The sequence below is a fragment of the Oryctolagus cuniculus genome, chromosome 8 (genome assembly GCF_051225735.1).
Source record: "Oryctolagus cuniculus isolate XC-2025 breed Fujian yellow rabbit chromosome 8, ASM5122573v1, whole genome shotgun sequence".
In the NCBI taxonomy this organism is placed as follows: Eukaryota; Metazoa; Chordata; class Mammalia; order Lagomorpha; family Leporidae; genus Oryctolagus; species Oryctolagus cuniculus.
The window spans coordinates 42,438,630-42,456,566 of record NC_142874.1 but is presented as its reverse complement, the minus strand read 5'-3'; the positions used below and the strand labels follow the sequence as shown (position 1 = coordinate 42,456,566).

General features: G+C 45.7%; 1 protein-coding gene across 3 annotated transcripts in view; it reads left to right on the top strand.

The window, feature by feature from the left end:
• FHIP1A (FHF complex subunit HOOK interacting protein 1A) overlaps positions 1-17,937 on the top strand; it is a 290,881-nt gene that overhangs the window by 258,411 nt on the left and 14,533 nt on the right. For all 3 annotated transcript variants that reach the window (XM_002716896.6, XM_008267334.5, XM_017347298.4), the window contains 3 exons: positions 2,059-2,138; positions 10,217-10,407; positions 15,376-16,518. In XM_002716896.6, the coding sequence (XP_002716942.2) occupies positions 2,059-2,138; positions 10,217-10,407; positions 15,376-16,518 (1,414 nt within the window). The remainder of the gene's footprint in view (positions 1-2,058; positions 2,139-10,216; positions 10,408-15,375; positions 16,519-17,937) is intronic.

Below are 17,937 nucleotides of genomic sequence, written 5' to 3'. Positions count from 1 at the left end.
TTCCCATGTGGGTGCGGGGGCAAGCAGTTGTTGGACCATCCTCCGCCACTTTCCAAGGCCCATTAGCAGGGAGCTGGATCAGAAGTGGAGCAGCTGGGGCTCAAACCAGCACCCATATATGATTCTGGGACTGTAGATAGAAACTAAACCTGCTGTGCCACAGCGCAGGCCCCAGTCAGTGAGTTTTAAATGAGGGTTTAAAGCTCATTCAATGGAATAAACAATAATCTTTTCAACAAATGATGCTGGGACAATTGGATATCTAAATGCAAAAAATGAAGTTAAACCCTTACCTCATGTTATGTATAAAAATTAATTTAAAATGGATCAAAAACCTCCATGTAAGCTAAACTTATAAAACCTTTAGAAGAAAACATAAGAGTAATCTTCATGACACTGGCAATGATTTCCTAGGCAAGACAGCAAAAGCCTAAGCAACAAAAGAATGAATAAACTGGACATCATCAACATTAAGTGCTTTTTTGCTTCAGTAGACACCCTTCAGAAATTGAAGACAATCCAAAAAACAGTGGGAAAAACTTTACAAATCATATCTCCTAAGGTACAAAGACTTCATAGATAGCACAGAGCATACATAGAACAAAGATTTCCTATAACTCAATTTTAAAAAGGTAAATACTCATATACCCTGCTGAACACCCCTGGTGATTTACAGGAATTGCTATGGCAATAGATAAGGATACCTAACTAAGTATGGGGGAAAGAGGAGGTAGGGGGCTGTATTGTGAGAAGGAACAGAAAGATTTCCCAAGGGCAGATGATGCCTAAGCTAGGCCTTTGGGAATAAGTAAGAGTCGGCCTGTGAAGAAGGCAGGAAAAGGCATTCTAGGAATAACACGTGCATAGACTTAGAATGAGACAGAGTATGTTGCTTCTGGCTAGCCTGCTCTGAGTATAAGAGATGTTGTGGGATAGTCCGCATACAGCTATTTATTTGCAATGCTGTTCTGGATTTCATTGACCAGGTTTTAAGCCCATCCTTTCTGGAAGACAGACCAGTATTTATTCTGCTATGTGAAAAATGAGAACTTGAATTACTTAAATGGCCTGGAAGATTGATAAAAGCTTCCTCTCAAAAGATATGATGATTTTTATAATATATCTTTGGGTATCTCCCTAGTTGGGAGTTTATCTTTGTTCTTTGAAAATGTGAGATTAAAAGACTTTTTAAAATTTTTTTAAGATTTATTTTTGTTTGAAAGGCAGAGTGACAGAGAGGGAGAGACAGAGAGAGAGATCTGCCATCTGCTGGTTTACTCCTCAAATGGCCACAACAGCCAGAGCTGGGCCAGGCCCAAGCCAGGAATCTGGAACTCCCATCAGGTTCTCCGATGTGGGTGGCAGGGGCCCAATTACTTGTATAATCTTCTGCTTTCCCAGGTGCGTTAGCAGGGAGCTGGATTGGAAGTGGAGCAGCCAGGACTCAAAGTATACTAACAGGGGATGCTGGCATAGCAGGCCACAGCTTGACTTGTGTCACAGTATCAGCCCCATGCTTCTTGTTTTTTAATGAACTTCTGAGAAAAGTACATTACTACCCTCTCAGCACCACAGAAAATTGAACTAAGGAGAATGTTAGCCCCAAAGGCAACAGAGAAACTGAGTCTAGGAGCTGAGAACTCTAAAGGGAGAGATGGCCAGGTTATATGCATTTCCCTGTGAGTCCTGTCTTATAAGTAGCCAATGTCATATTTGAAAATAACAGCAAAACAAATTAGCTGAACAGCAGATCTATGTCAGTGTATGTGTATTGGGGGAGACATAGGGGACATGTTTATCTGGATCATTAAGACTTGAATCGTGAACATAGGCATTTTTGTAGGAGTTTAATTTTGCATGATAGCGTAATTCCAGGTATTAGCTTTCTAATCAAACCCTACAAGGAGATATCCTGAATACACATTCTCCCTGGCAGTAGCATGGTTTTTATCAAAAGTGCTAAAAAAAAAAGAGGTCATTTTATTTATGATTTGCCGTCTGTGGGGAGCAGAGTTACCATTCCAGTATCTGAAATAGAATGTGTTGATTGCTTCCCAGCTTTGTGTGGTGTCCCTGGCATTATTCAGAACTCTCATTGGTTTACATTGTGAAGATGTGATGTTACAACTGGTTCTAAGGTGAGTTGCCTTTTTTGTTTCCTCTCAAGAAAAATTCATTCTGTACTATTACTATTTTATGTTACTTTGGTAATAGAAGCTACTAAGGGCCATGTTTCTAGGGAAGAAAATCTTCAAGAGCATCAATTTAATTTCTGCATTATTTCCCAAGGTTAATTTTAACTTCACTATTAAAAGTACCTGGGGGCCACATGTGTTATATTAAAAACATGCTTCTGGAAATAATAGATGGAATGTTTGGAAATCTCCTGAAGTCCTGTGAGAATTCCTGTGTATCATACCTGAATGTTTTTCTCCTAATAGGGATCTTTGTTATTTATTTTTAAATAAAGATTTATTTATTTATTTGAAAGGCAGAGAGGTAGAGAAAGCAGGTCTTCCATCTGCTGGTTTACTCTCCAAATGGCTGGAATAGCTGGAACGGGGCCAGGTCAAAGTCAGTAACCTAGAACTCCACCTGGGTCTCTGGCAGGGGTGGAGGGGCCCTTATCCACTGCTTTCCCAGGTGCATTAGCAGGGAGCTGGATCAGAAGCCAAGCAGCTGAGACTTGAAGTGGCATTCATGTGGGATGCTGGCATTACAGGCTGTGGCTTAACCTGCTGTGCCACAATGTTGGTGCCAAGGATATCCATTATTGAAAAAAACTTGGACATTATTCCACTTTTTCCAACGAAGAAATGCTGTTGGTATTAGATACTTAGACTTTGGCTTTGGTACACATGCAGTGTACATGATCTAATCTGAGTGTTTCCAGCTAAATGCAGTAAATATTTCATGTGTACTTGTAGTGTGTAATTCAGAAACAGTAAAGCAGGGAGCAGATGGCGTGAAAGGGACTTACAGACTGGGCAGCCAAAGGTAGTAGTACTTCCTTCAGTACTACAGGTGGGAAGGGTTTCATGAAGTGGCTGGCATGTGAAAACAGTGAGTCAAAGTGTAGTGCCCCTAACTTTACCTTACTTTGGTGATTTGGGTAGGGGACTGAGGAACACCAGATCCTACCGGGGCCTGCTATGTATCATCTTCCCTGGATCCCCAAGGGAAGCATGTTCTTTGTGAAGGCAAGTAATGAGGCTTCACTGTTAGTTCAGGACTCGCTCCTGAATCCCAGTGCAGCGTTTTCCAGACCTCAGACTAGACAGTGGTATACTTCTTTCCTCCTTTTTTAAAAAAAAATTTTTTTTGCTAAGCTCAAATCCTGAATCTTGGAATTAACTCCTCAAGTGAGATCCTCCCTGGCACTGCAGAAAACAGAAATTCCAGGGGGTGAGTTGGCCAGTGCTTGTGCTCCTGCACTCCCTTCTTAGCAATGTGGAAGCTAAAAGGGGGAAGTGAGACAGCCAGGATCCTCTAACACGCACTCCCCTCTGCTTTCTCACTGGAATTTCTGACCCTTCCTTTGACCTGTCCTTTGGGAGCGAGGGTGGATGAAGCTGAGAGCAGAGAGAGAAGGAAGGAGACAAGCTTTCCCTAGTTCACACGGGGGTCACGATTTGAGTAGTGGTCACCAAGGAGAAGGCATCCCAGGTGGATGTAATAGGTGTCTGAAGAGGTAGCTCTAGAAAGGCTGGGGAGTGTCCAGGTTGGGGCCTGAGAGTAGCAGTAAAGGCACTGCTTGGGAACCAGCTAGAAATGCAGAGTCTTGCCCTCCTCCCAGATCTGTGGAGTCAGAAATGCAAGGCAGGGCCCTGAAAGCTGTGTTTTGACAAACTCTGCAGGGGATTTTTCCTGGAGGCTCAGAGTGCCACTGGTTTGTGCTGTGGCTACAGCATCCTGGACTAGGGAGAGATTACAAATGAGACTGAAGCAGTAGGTGGTGGCCTCCTGTGGAGGACCTTACAGAGTTCTTACTTCATGGGAGAGCATCACCTAGTAGTTTGTTAAGTTTAAAAGAGTTTTTTGGACTTTTGAAGGGTTTAGATCAAGTCATGAGTAACTAATCTTAAGGCATTAGCAGAGAACAAATCCGATCATAAACACACACCCTGGGTAGTCTGGGTAGAACATTAGTTATCTATCTAAAAAGGATTACTTCAGCTCCCCATCAAGTCTCTACCGATATGACAGAATGCATTAGCTAGGCCTGAATGAAATCCGGGAGGACCTGGGAAAGCCTTTTTTATTGCCAAAACAAGGCCTTTATTCCAATATGGGTGAAATAGGATTGTATTTAAATGTTCTTAAATACTGCTACTCTGATGGCAGGACAGGCAGGTGTCTGTCTTTTTTTTTTTTCCACCTCAAAGCCTGGTGTTGATCAGGAGGTGCAGAACTTGCCCATTCTGGGTCACCTCCTGGCCAACACCAGCCTTCCAGGTACACTGAAAAAGTCAGATTTAGCCCAGGTGCTGGAAGGTTTGCTGACTGGCTGATTAGTGACGTTTATAAGGTAAGCACCAATCACCTTTTGCCTGCATATATAGCAAGTGTCTTGTATTGCAAACTGTCCTCAGAAATAGCATTAGCAATGGCTTCGTTAGAATCCCACTGTGCACACTGTGAAGGTGAAGAAATCATCTCATGGTTGAAATACATACATGACCAAGTGATGGATAATCCTTTCCATGGTGAGTAAGGACAAATAATTTCCGAGGGCAGTACCTGAAAGACATGTTATCACAAACTTAGAGTTGGAATAATGGCGGGGGAAATACTGGACATGAGGTTCGGAGATAGCCTTGACCACCTGTCCTGCTGTCTGAGCCAGTCTCTCCTTCCATTCTTTAATGAGGATGGGGGTGATGATAATGAGATTTCTTTCCCTTTTGCTCATTACTGAGTGCTGCCTCTATCTTTAACTCCACCATGCTGCCTGGGGGATTTCATGAGGGGCATGAATAAGAGGACTTACTTTTTTTTTTTTTTTTTTTTTTTGATAGGTAGAGTTAGAGAAACAGAGAGAGAGAGAGAGAGAGAGAGAGAGAGAGAGAAAGGGCTTCCTTCTGTTGGTTCACCCCCTAAATGGCTGCTACAGCCTGCGCTGTGCATATCCAAAGCCAGGAGTCAAGTGCCCCCTCCCATTCTCCCATGCACGCAGCAGCCCAAGCACTTGGGCCCTCTTCCACTGCCTTCCCGGGCCACAGCAGAGAGCTGGATTGGAAGAGGAGCAACCGGGACTAGAACCCGGCGCCCATATGGGATGCGGCTGCCACAGGTGGGGGGATTAACCAAGTGAGCCACGGTGCCGGCCCCGTAGGAGGACTTTCATACAAGTAGCCTGGACACATAACGGGCACACCGAAGCCACTGGTTCCCTGAGCTCCTTCCTCTGACCTGATTTGATTCTACTCATCCCCTATCTTGGTTTTGGGGTATACTACCTCATAGAGTTATTGAGAGGGTCAACTGTAGTGATACTAATAACTGTGAAAAGGATCTGGAGCACTGTTAGGTATTACATGATTTTAAGGGAGGGGAATTTTCTAGAAAATACACTGTCTTTTCTGATTTAGAATCTGTACTAAAAGCAAGGATAATGAAAAATCTTTATTCTTGGCCGGCGCTGCGGCTCACTAGGCTAATCCTCCGCCTTGCGGCGCCGGCACACCGGGTTCTAGTCCTGGTCGGGGAGCCGGATTCTGTCCCGGTTGCCCCTCTTCCAGGCCAGCTCTCTGCTGTGGCCAGGGAGTGCAGTGGAGGATGGCCCACGTGTTTGGGCCCTGCACCCCATGGGAGACCAGGAGAAGCACCTGGCTCCTGCCTTTGGATAGGCGCGGTGCGCCGGCCATAGCGCAGCGGCCATTGGAAGGTTAACCAACAGCAAAGGAAGACCTTTCTCTCTCTCACTGTCCACTCTGCCTGTTAAAAAAAAAAATCTTTATTCTTCTAGTCATTTAAACTTTATTGTAAAGTACATAAGAAAAACAGATTTATAATCCACCTCTTATTGTTACTGGTGCAGTCATTTGAATGTGTATGATAAACTCATAGATCTGAGAGGCAGTAGAGCAGTGAGAATTATGTGAGTGCTTTTAATGAAGTTACTTGTTATGTGATAAGTAAATAGCTATATGTCAATTTTTGCTGCAACTTAAATACTCTTAATTATTGACATTTTGAAATGATAATCCATTTCTAACTAATACAAATTTCTTACATTTAGCAAATGTCAGAAACATAGGTTGAAATAAGGTGTATCCCAAAAGAGGCTAATTTGGGTAGCAGAATACTGAGGAGAAATTGTCTGCCTCCATGGATGTAATGCAGGATAGACCAAAAGCAGGTAGGAAATAAGTGGCAAATCACCTCCAAAGCCTGGAGTGTCCTAGGTTAGACAGAATTTAATTCCTTTATGCCTTCAGTGCTATTTCTGAATATTCTGGGTAAGATTTTTTTCCCCAGAAGTACTGGGCCATTGTCAGGCTTATGAACTGCATTGCCTGTTAGGTTCAGATAGAGGCTGCCTGGCTGCACGAGAAGCTGTATGTGTACTTCAGAAGCATCTCCATCTTGCACAGGATTAGGGGTCAGGAGGAGAGGGGAGAGAAGCCCAGCCAGACTTCAGGGAAGACGACTAGGGGAGATATATGACCAGCATGTCTTTGAAAACAAGCCATCTTCTGAAGTTCACTAACGTTGCCTGTTGGTCCATTGCTGGCGTTCTCATCATCTCAGAAGAAGCATTTTGCTTGCCTCATTGTACTTCACTACTTTATGTTTTTTTTTTGAAGTTTATATATTTTTAGTTATGTGAAAGGTACAACCATGCGTGCGCATGTGGGCACACACACACGCAAGTTCTCATTGCCAGCATAGCAGTAAGCAGTCTGTGTGCTTTGTTATCAGTTGCTTGTCACTGGATTGTTTCAGAAGTGAAGATGATCTACTTGAGTGAGTGATAAAAAGGGAAGTAGCCCCAGGGTTGTGGAGGATTGGAGAGATGATGAAAACAGGGAGGACAATATTAACAATGTGTTTTTTTTCCTGCTGTATTGAGGGATGGCTTCAAGTAATCTGGACCTCTACAGTCAGCTATGCTTTCGTCTCTGATTGTTTTTACTGCTTTCTGAAATAAAACTCCCAAACTAAATAAAGATAGTATAAATGAAAAGATAGCTCGATGATAAATACCTGTACAAAATTCCTATGGGATTTTTCTGCCATCAACAACTGCCTTATTTTGATATTTGACATTTGCATTCATTCTACCTCTTTAATCTTTCCCTGAAAGTGATGGGAAGACAAGAGCGGGTCAAGGTGTGGTTTTTCTCCATTTCCCTCTGGGATGATCCTTTATTTTGCAGGCACAGCAGAACTACCTGTTTGAATACCAGGGTTTTTTCATTTCCAGTTTCATAGAACCTCTCCCTACATATAAGGGGTCTCCCTCCATTGGGTTTATTCAGAAGAAACTTTTAGTTTCTGCTGCAAGCATGTCTTTGCAAAGTTGCAAATTCCCATTAACTGTTTATTCTAATACAGTTTCAAGCTCTCTACTGGTAGTATTTGATAAATAGCCTTATTAGCTTTCAGTGTTCCGTAGAAATGTATATATATCAACTTTTTTTTTATTTTTTTACTTTTTTATTTTTTTATTTTTTGACAGGCAGAGTGGACAGTGAGAGAGAGACAGAAAGGTTTTCCTTTTGCCGTTGGTTCACCCTCCAATGGCTGCTGCGGCTGGTGCACTGCGGTCGGCGCATCGTGCTGATCTGAAGCCAGGAGCCAGGTGCTTTTCCTGGTCTCCCATGCGGGTGCAGGGCCCAAGCACTTGGGCCATCCTCCATTGCACTCCTGGGCCATAGCAGAGAGCTGGCCTGGAAGAGGAGCAACCAGGATAGAATCCGGCGCCCCGACCGGGACTAGAACCTGGTGTGCCGGCACCACAAGGCAGAGGATTAGCCTATTGAGCCACGGCGCCGGCCTTATATATCAACTTAAATCACGAAATATACTTGGTTTGATCTGCCAGTCGTTATTTCCTGAAGTATATAAAAGCACCAAGCCAGTTTATTTTTAAAATAATTAATGATCACATAAGGCTACAGTAAGTCCTATGTAATCTGAATTTCCCTCGGCCTCACTGGCCTAAGGGAAAACAAGAATTCACATCAACAGCCACAGGAAAGGTTTCCTTGGCCCTCAGCTGAGCCACCTCCTGTCAGCTGTTGGCCCTCTACAAGACATCAGCCATCATTTTCTCTAGGGGTTCCTAAGTGAGGGCTTTATACGCATTCATGAGCAAGTCTGTCTCTCCCTCAGTTGTCCCGGTGTCTGCCATGGCTCTTCACCTGCTCTGGCCCCTTTGGTTGGTGCTTTCTCACCTCTGTCCCTACCATGCACCCGTAGCCCCTTCCTGCGCTGCTGGAGCAACACTGCCTGTTCTTGGTGCCTACTGATCCCCAGCAGTGCTGTGTTCAGATAGAGGTGGGAGAGGGTCCCTCTTCCTGCGTCATTCCTGGTCACCAGGGCATCTCCACTCAGAGATCCTCATGAGAAAGCACACCTTCATTTCCTGCTTCCAACATCCACTTCCCTCCAGTAGGGCTCAGATACAGGTCCCCAGAGCTAAGCCAATAATTGGAACAGACCTGTCCCTTTCCCACACTGTCTTTCTCCATCTTCTCTTTTTGTTTTCTTAACTTTCAGTTTTCTTGAAGTTGAGCTTATGAGAACAGATGGCACCACGCATACATGAGTGACTGTGTCTGGATGTTAGTATGTCACAGTTTAATTATGTATACACCTGTGGGTAGAGGGGGTGAGAGGGAGAGCAGGAGAAGCCCCTTACCCAGCTACACTAGGTGGGCAGAGTACATGATAGATGGTTTCATTTTTCTGAGAACTGAAGGGTAAGTGGCAAGATTGTCATTTCCTACCTGGAAGGTGTCATTAAAACGCTTAGCGTAAAGTACCAGGAAGAGAATTGAATCTTTTTTCCTCCTTGACTCAGGCTCTTGCAGTGTGGATCTGTCATTTATATCAGCTTGGGTCTTCCTCCTTTAGATCAATAGCAGCAATGGGAGACAGCTTAATGTTTACAGGCCTCAAGACATATCCTGAAAGTTGTACTTTTTATCTTCTCCACAGAAACCTTAATCATAGCTTGTTTCCCTTTGCATCGCCTCTTTCTTGAATGTTGAATGTAGAAACAATCATTCAGGTTTATTGCAAGGTTGTGACTGTTCACACAGGGCTGAGGCTGTTGTGGAATTGGCTCCTGCACACGTATGTGGTGCCTGGCTTGGCTATGCATCCTTGATCCCATTAGCTTCATCTCTGTCTAACAGGATGCTTTCTCCCTGGTAAGAAAGAAAGGCATTTAAACAGACTTTGCTCTCCCCATGTGCTCTGGGGGTGTCAGGAATGATTGCCCAGATTTTCTTGTCTCTGGGTTCATGATGCCTCTAAGGTAATTTTGGTCACACCAAAAATATTTTGTGCACAAAGGGGCCTGGGGCCCAGTGCTCCTTGGAGACTCCTTGGCCGCTGTATTTTCCACTGGTCATTCACAAGAACATAAGAGGAGGCTTACACTATGGCATAGTGGTGCATTGCTCTCATTCAGTACTCACCGTGAGCCAGAGTTTCTGGGATTTTACGACAGAGCTTTTGCAGCAGGTCGTTGCTCTGGTAGCACATTCAGATCAAAGAGGCAGACGCTGAGATGGTTGTGACCCAGGGCAATAATGCTTCAGTAGAAGGCTGTGAACGTTGTAGAGGGAGAGGTGAATGCTGTCTCAGAGCAGGAAGCCAGGGAGCCTTCCCACAGAAGGTGACACTGAAACTGGCCTTCGAGCCTTTGCAGGATGACAGAGCATTCGTTCCACGGAGAACAGGGCAGACACGCTCCAGGTGAAGTGTACAGTGGGTGTAGAGGCAGGGAGGCAAAAAGGATCTTTCCAGAGATGAGGAAGTTCCCGGAGGTTAAATTGAGAAGCCTTCTGAATGCTATGTAAAGAGGCTCTCCTAGCACAAGAAAGACTGCCTTAACATGTTTTTAAACAAAGGAATCAACCCGCGTAGCTGATGGATGGGTAGTCTGAGCGAGGCAGAGGTGAGTCTGCTCTAGCCACCACCAGTCTCGACCATGGTTTCGGGCCTTGCAGAGGCTGAATACTGCTCTTTGTCATTCCAGGTATCTGATCCCCTGCCATCACATGATGCTGAGTCAAAGGCGCGCCTTGAAGGAGAGGGACTGTTACTCTGTTTCTGCCGCCAAGCTGCTCGCCCTGACCCCTGTCTGCTGCTCCAGCGGGATCACCCTGACGCTTGGGAACCAAGAGAGGGATTATATCCTGTGGTCAAAGTGTACACAAGATGGTTCAGGTAGGAACTCGCTAGTGAATTTTAAATAAAAGCATGCCAAATTCCATCCCTCCTTGTAGTCTTGATATAATGTAGAGTCCCGTTGGTTTTAGAAATGCCCAGGAGGGGTCTTTTTCTCTTCCCTAAGAACTTACAAACACTTTGTGATAAGTGTTCATTGAAGACCTTGGCCATCACCTGGTCAGCTGATAGGGACCTTTATTTGAAGTTGGCTTTCTGGTGACTTCCTCGGAATCCAAACATGAACTCATGTACTCATGTGGCTTTTGAAACCAAATGGGAATGAATGGAGTGGAGTTGGCCAAATCCAAGAAATAACTTTTATTTTCATTTTCTAAGTGACTGATTTGTGGATTGTTTGCCTGTCAATAGTTGTATCACTCACTGTAGACCTTGAAATTTATGGTATGGCAACATTAACTGTTTTTGACAGGAGTTAGAATCCTCACCTTGTACAAGTAGCATTTAATTGACCATTCTGTCAGCTTTTGCCCTCCCCAGCATCAGAAGCTGGGCATCCAGCTTTGACGTTCATGTGGCTCTTTTAGTTCAGAGACGTTCTGCCTGTCCTGTGACCAGTAGGAAGGAAATGGCACAGTCCTGGGATTGACTCAAGTGTGTTCTGATATTCCTATAGCAATGTCAGTCTTTCCACTCTCCTACAGTCCTCTGAGGTAAAATGTATCTTAAGAGCCAGGCTACTTGACTAAGAAAATATTGGCATATTTGATATAAATGTAATTTTTAGAGATAAAGGTTGTCTTACTGGTTCTTTGTCTTTTTGTAAAATGTATGCATGGAAATGAAACATTTATGTGGCTTTATCTTTAAGATATTTTCTTGTTAGGCAGACCAGTGTGGATATCATGCTTTCTCATCTAAGAGTTACTTTTTAAAACATACTTCAAAATTTATGACTTCAAATGTACTATGAAAGCTGTTTCAGGAATGATTCTGTGGCTAACCTTGCCTCAGAATTCAGAATTCAAATTAAATGTATGGTTGTCCATTACTTGACACCTTCATTACCTGTGTGATCAGCTCACGCTTTGAAGAAGGTAGGATTCCCATTTACAGCTGAAACAAACTCTGAGGGAGGAATTGTGCAAGGTTACACACAAGGTAGGTTCCCTTATTTCAAACTCTGTCCCCGCTACTGCCTCTGGAGTTCCCTGCAGCAGATAAAAGCCCAAATGGATAGAAGGCTGTGTAGTAGCTGGTTTGCTACAGGATCTTTGTGCAGTAGTTAAGTTAGCATTGTGAGTCTTGACTCTGTCACTACCTTAGGCAAATTACTTGACCTTTCTAAACTTTTCTCCTCATCTCTAAAATGATGCCTACCTCAAAGGATTATTTTAAGGATAAATGAGTTAAGACTCCTAGTTCTTAGAAGACTGCCTGGTATATAGTATGTGCTTAATAAATACTTCTAGTGCAGGGGCCAGCACTGTGGTGCAATGGGTTAAAGCCCCAGCCTGCAGCACCAGCATCCGTATGGGTGCTGATTAGAGTCCTGGCTGCTCCACTTCTGATCAAGCTCCCTGTTAATGCACCTGGGAAAGCAGCAGAGGATGCCCCAAATTCTTGGGCCCTACAGACACATGGGAGATCTGAAAGAAGATCAGCTTAGGTCCAGCCATTGCTGCCATTTGGGGAGTGAACCAGTGGATGGAGGACTTTTCTCTTGCTACCTTTCTGTGTAACTCTGTTTTTCAAATAAATAAAATAAATATTTAAAAAAATACTGCTAGTGCAGACCTACATCATGTGATAAGAACGCGTTCTGAGAAATTTATGGTTAGACAACGTTGTCATTGCGTGAACATTATGGAGTATACAAGTAATTACAAAGCCTGTGATGGCCTTGACATCACTGCAGTATAATCTTAGGGAACTACCAGTGTACATATACAGGCCCACTGTTCACTGAAGCATCTTTATGTGGCATGTGACATAGTAGTTTCTGATGGCTTTTTACTTAAAGTAGATAATAGAGCAACAGTAATGTTTTGGCAGTAGAGGGAAATGAATTTTCTCTACTCTAGTGATCTGAAAACTTGTCTTGTTAAGGCTTATTCCTGACCCAGTCTAGTAGAGATGCATTTATTTTTTAAAAAGTTTTATTTATTTGGGAGGTAGAAAGAGTGAGTGTGTGTGCTTGCTGGAGGCAGCCTCCATCTGTGGGGCTGGGATGAGGCCAGTGCCAGGCGTCCAGAACACAGTCTAGGTCTCCCATGAAGATGGCAGAAGCCGTCACCACTGCCTCACAGGGTATGTGTTGGCAGGAAGCTGGAGTCGGGGGTTGAAGCCAGGAATTCAACCTAGGCGCACCAGTGCAAGTTGTAGGTGTCTTATCTGCTGGGCCAAGTGCTTGTTCCCTGGTAGAGATTTAGGCTTGCAAAGGTGTGGCATCAAAGTAAGAACCGGGGTGGGGAGGGGGGGTGGCCTGAGATTGCCCGTACTTGAATTGTGACTCTGCCATGGTTGGTGTTGGGTATTGTCTCCGAACCTGGGTTTCTTCATCTGTAAGTAGAGAAAATAACCACCATATAGGATTAGTGGGAGAATTAACTTAGCCTTGCTAAAGCATCTGCAACCCACTAGATGTGTAAGAAGTGGTAGGACGTACGTATTTTTTCTTGTCTGAGTCTCCCCCCAACCCTTAGTGAAAATATAAACTTATGTGCAGGTGTTTTGACAAATGTATCTGTGTAAGGTGGAACTTTATGTCTATCTCTCTCAAATATATTTTAAAAATAAAGAGAAAGATCCCATCTGCTAGTTCACTCCTCAAATGCTTGCTATGCCTGGGGCTGAGCTGAGCCAGGATCCAAGAATTCAATTCAGGTCTCCCACGTGGGTGTCAGGGATGCAACTACTTGAGCCATCGCTGCTGCCTCCAAAGTTTGCAGGAAGCTGGACTCAGGAGCTGGTGGGGTGGGGGGAGTACTGAATCTAGGCACTCCCATCTGAGATGTGAGCATCTTAACCTGTGTCTTAATTGTTAGGACAACCTCTCTCTGTCCTGAAGTTGAAACTTTAAAAAAAAAAAAAGTTTTATTTACTTATTTGAAAGAGTTACAGAGAGGGAGTGACACCAAAAGAGAAGTCTTCCATCCACTGGGTTCACCCCCGAGATGGTTGCAGTGGTCAAGGCTGGGACAAGCTGAAGCCAGGAGCCTGGAATTCTATCCCAGTTTCCCACATGGGTGCAGGGGCCCAAGTACATCTGTTGCTTTCACAGGTGCATTATTAGCAGGGAGCTGAATCAGAAGTGGAGTGGCTGGGACTCCAACTGGCACTCATTTGTGATGCCGGCATCATTGTAGGTGGAGGCTTAACCAACCAGCTGTGCCACAGTGTGGGCCCCTGAAATTGGAACGTTTAGCATCAAAGGCAGTCATATGGTAACATAAGCAGCATTCTTAGGTTAAAATGCCTGTTTTGGAAGCAAATATGGTTTTATTGTAGGAGACCCTATGATACCCTTCCCCATTTCAGAAGCCAGAGGAAGCCACAATGAGTTAATAACGGGCTTTCCTAAAAATCCAAAATTTTTCTTTGGGAAGCTGGTTCTCAAAGTACTGCATTATAGGCCTCCTACTTCAGAGTCAAAGCCAAACACTGCTACATTGTTACCTGCTCTGTGGCTAGTCCTGCAGGAGGTATGTTACCCACTGGAATCCTCTCAATACTGTGCAAGGTTGCTGTGGTTGTCTGTCAGGTTTCTAATGGCTGATGCCAGGTAATGGTTTGCTGATGGCAAATACTGGTTTTATGTCTTTGATGAGATATTCTTTTTTAAAATTAAAAAAGGAGGGTTGTGTGGACTGTGGTGTAGTAGGCTAAGTGCCTGCCTATGGCTCCAGCATACCATATGGGCGCAGGTTTATGTCCTAGCTGCTTTGCTTCTGATCCAGCTCTCTGTAGTGGTCTGAGAAAGAAATGGAAGATGGCCCAAGCACTTGTGTCCTTGCACCTGCATGGGAGACTCAGAAGAGGCTCCTGGCTTTGGATCAGCTCAGCTCTGGCTGTTGTGGCCATCTTGGGGGTGAACTAGTGGATGAAAGACCTCTCTCTGTCTCTCCCTCTCTCTGTCTGTAACTCTACCTCTCAAATAATAAAATCTTTAAAAAATATATATATATATATATGTATTTCTTTATTTTCATTTTATGCGAGAGACTGTGATAAAGAGATATACTGATTCACTCCTCAAATACCTGAAACAGCCAGGGCTGGGCCAGATCAAAACTAGGAGCCAGGAACTCAATCTGGGTCTCCCACATGGGTGGCAGGGACCCAAGTACTTGAGCCTTCATGGCTACCTTCCAGGGTATGCATTAGCAGGAAGCTGCAGTTGGGAATAGAGCTGTGACTTGAATCCAAGCTCTCCTATATAGGCTGCAGGTGTTACGGGGGCAGCTTAACTTTTGGATCAAGTGCCAAACCCCGTGAAGGTGTTCTGAAAATCTAACCATTTTATTATCACTTAGAAATTATCGGGCCAGTGGTGTGGTGTGGTGGGTTAAGCTGCTGTCTGTAACACTGGCATCCCATGTAAGTGCCGGTTTGAGTCCTGGCTGCTCCACTTCTGATCCAGCTCCCTGCTAATGCACCTGTGAAAGCAGTGAAAGACAGTCTGTGTGCTTGGGCCCCTCCTGCACCCATGTGGGAAACCCTCATGGAGTTCCTGACTCCTGACTCCACCTGGCCCAGCCCTGGCTGTTGTGGCCATCTGGGAAGTGAACCAGTGGATGGAATAGCTCTCTCTCTTTCTGTCTCTCTCCATCTGTCTCTGTAACTCTGCCTTTCAAATAAATAAGTAGATATTTTAAAAAATTATTGAAGTAGAAATTATTGTACATGAAATTGCTGGCTCGCCAGTCTCAGCCTGAATGAGCCTTTGCCCGTTCCCTGAGGGTGTCCCCAGGCCTCTTGTGCTGACCGGTCTCTGCCTCACTGCAGGAGCCGTGGAGCAGCAGCTCCCTGAGGAGTTCTCCCCATCAGCCTGCATCGTGGAGTACGGGAAAGCCCTGGACATCAGCTACCTGCAGTACCTCTGGGAGGCCCACACCAACATCCTTCACTGCATGAGAGACTGCCGTGTCTGGTCTGCCCTTTATGACGGAGACTCCCCGGACCCCGAGATGTTTCTCCAGAGTCTGACGGAGGACGGTGGTGCTGCTCCATCCTACCCTACATTCAGAATCCCGCAGCAGCTCCCCAGGAAGACCGGGCCACCACTGGCTCCAAGAAAGGACAAGGGCCAGTCAGAGCTGGAGTGGGATGACAGCTATGACACTGGGATCTCCTCGGGGGCTGACGTGGGCTCCCCTGGGCCTTATGATGATGTGGAGACAGCAGGCCCCCCTGCGCCTGTCGAGCCCCCCAAGCACATCCAGGAGATGAAGAGGAACGCCATCCTGCTCTTCAAAGGGTCCTACATCGAAGAGTCGGACTTCCAGGACGATGTGATGGTGTACAGGCTGTGTGCTGAGAAGGATTCTGAGGATGCGAGCAGTCCGCGGGAGGAACCCACAAGGCCGCCCGCCGCCGTAGCCCAGCCCCAGCTTCAGAGTGCACCCCTCAACAATGGCCCCCTCTCTAGCCCCCAGCCAGAGACGGATCCCGAGGAGGATGGCCACAGGGACAGCACAGACCTGCCTCAAAGCGTGTCCTCAGAACCAGAGCGAGACGAGGGGCCTGTGGGAGCCCCAGCCTCAGAGTTCGCACCCCCTGACTCTGAGGCAGAGCACAGTTCCAGCCCGGCACCTGCTAGTCCAGAGCGCGAAGATTTCATTGCCCAGTACGACCAGATCATCCGAGAGCTGGATTCCGGCGCCGAGGGCTTGTTGGAAGAGCATTTCCCCACGCCCGACCCCTTGCTTCTCCCAGAAGAGGAGCTTGGGAAGGAAGCCGGGAGCACCGAGGAGAAGCAGGAGCAGGAGGAGGAGGGGAAGAAGGAGCCGGAAGAGGAGGAGGACGACTTTGACTCCTTCATAGCGGAAAGCCCTGCCGTGGAGACCGTGCCTTCCCCTTTTGGGGTGCGAGATGAGGCCGCCTTAGCCGGTCGACAGCCCGTGAGGACTCAGAGCACCCCGTTCACAGGTGATGAGCTTGCATTGCTTTGTGACTTCTGCCTTTGTAAGTGCGTGTGTGTGTTGCAGCAAGAAAGTACAGCAGGTAAGGGGCACCACCCGGTCGCCTAACAGAGGAGGGAAACTGCTTTCACAAAGAGGAAGGAGGGCTGGCTTTATTTTCCTGCTGCCTTTCTTGATTGGTATTTCCATTTGCCCAGGAAGTTGGAGTTTAACTGTTACCTTTTCATAACTTCCCTGATATGCCCATGATCAAGAAATAGGACTGAGGGCCTGGTGCTGTGGTGTAGTGGGTGAGACTGTTGCCTGCAGTGCCGGCATCCCATATGGGCACCAGTTCAAGTCCCGGCTGCTCCGCTTCCAATCCAGCTCTCTGCTGTGGCCTGGGAAAGCAGTAGAAGATGGCTCAAGTGCTGGGCCCCTGCACCCATAGTGGGAGATCCAGAAGAAGCTCCTGGCTCCTGATTGGCACAGCTCCAGCCGTTGTGACCATCTGGGGAGTGAACCAACAAATGGAAAACCTACCTCTCTCTCTCTCTCTCTCTCTCTCTCTCTCTCTCTCTCTCTCTCTCTCTGTAACTGCCTTTCAAATAGATAAATCTTTAAAAAAAAGAAAGAAACAGGATTGATGAAACCAAACAGGAATCCTGTCTCATTCTTGAATAATCTTATTTCCTTTAGTCTGATTTATTTTTCTCCTTATCACTTACTTGTCTGTGTGTGTGTGTGTTTTAATTTTGAACCGTCTCTCTCGTTAGAACGTGTGCTCCTTGAGAGTAGAATATATTTGTTCTCCGCCCCATCCCTAGCCTCTGAACAGTAAACAGAGCATGTTGAGTGATAGTAGCTGTATACACACATTGGAGGCCCTTGGGGTTTGTTGTACCTTCTCTGGGAGCGTGTTTCAGATAATCACAAAACCGTCATCTAAAATATGTAGATCAGACCCGCATAAATGCACAGATGTATCAAGTGATACACTACCAACCAGAGGTAGAAATCATGTAAGAGGCAAAGGGGTAGAATCAGATACCAGACATGTGGGTTTGATGAAGGAATAAGGAGGAAAACCTCATTAAGGAGGGTGGGTGTTATGGCACAGTGGGTTAAGCTGCTGCTTGTGAAGCCTATATGTAGTGTTGAAGTGCTGGTTCAAATCCTGGCTGTTCCACTTCTGATCCAGATCCCTGCTAATGTGCCTAGGAAGGCAAAGGATGATGGCCCAAGTGCTCGTTCCCCTGCCGCTCATGTGGGAGACCCTGCTGAAACTCGTGGCTCCTGGCTTCATCCTGGCCCAGTACTGGCTACTGTGGCCATTTGGGGGAGTGAATCAGGTGGAAGACCCCTGCTTTCTCCCCTCCTTTCTCCCCACTCTGCCTCCCTCCCTCCCTTTCTCTTTCTCTATTGCTCTGCGTTTCAAATAAATAAA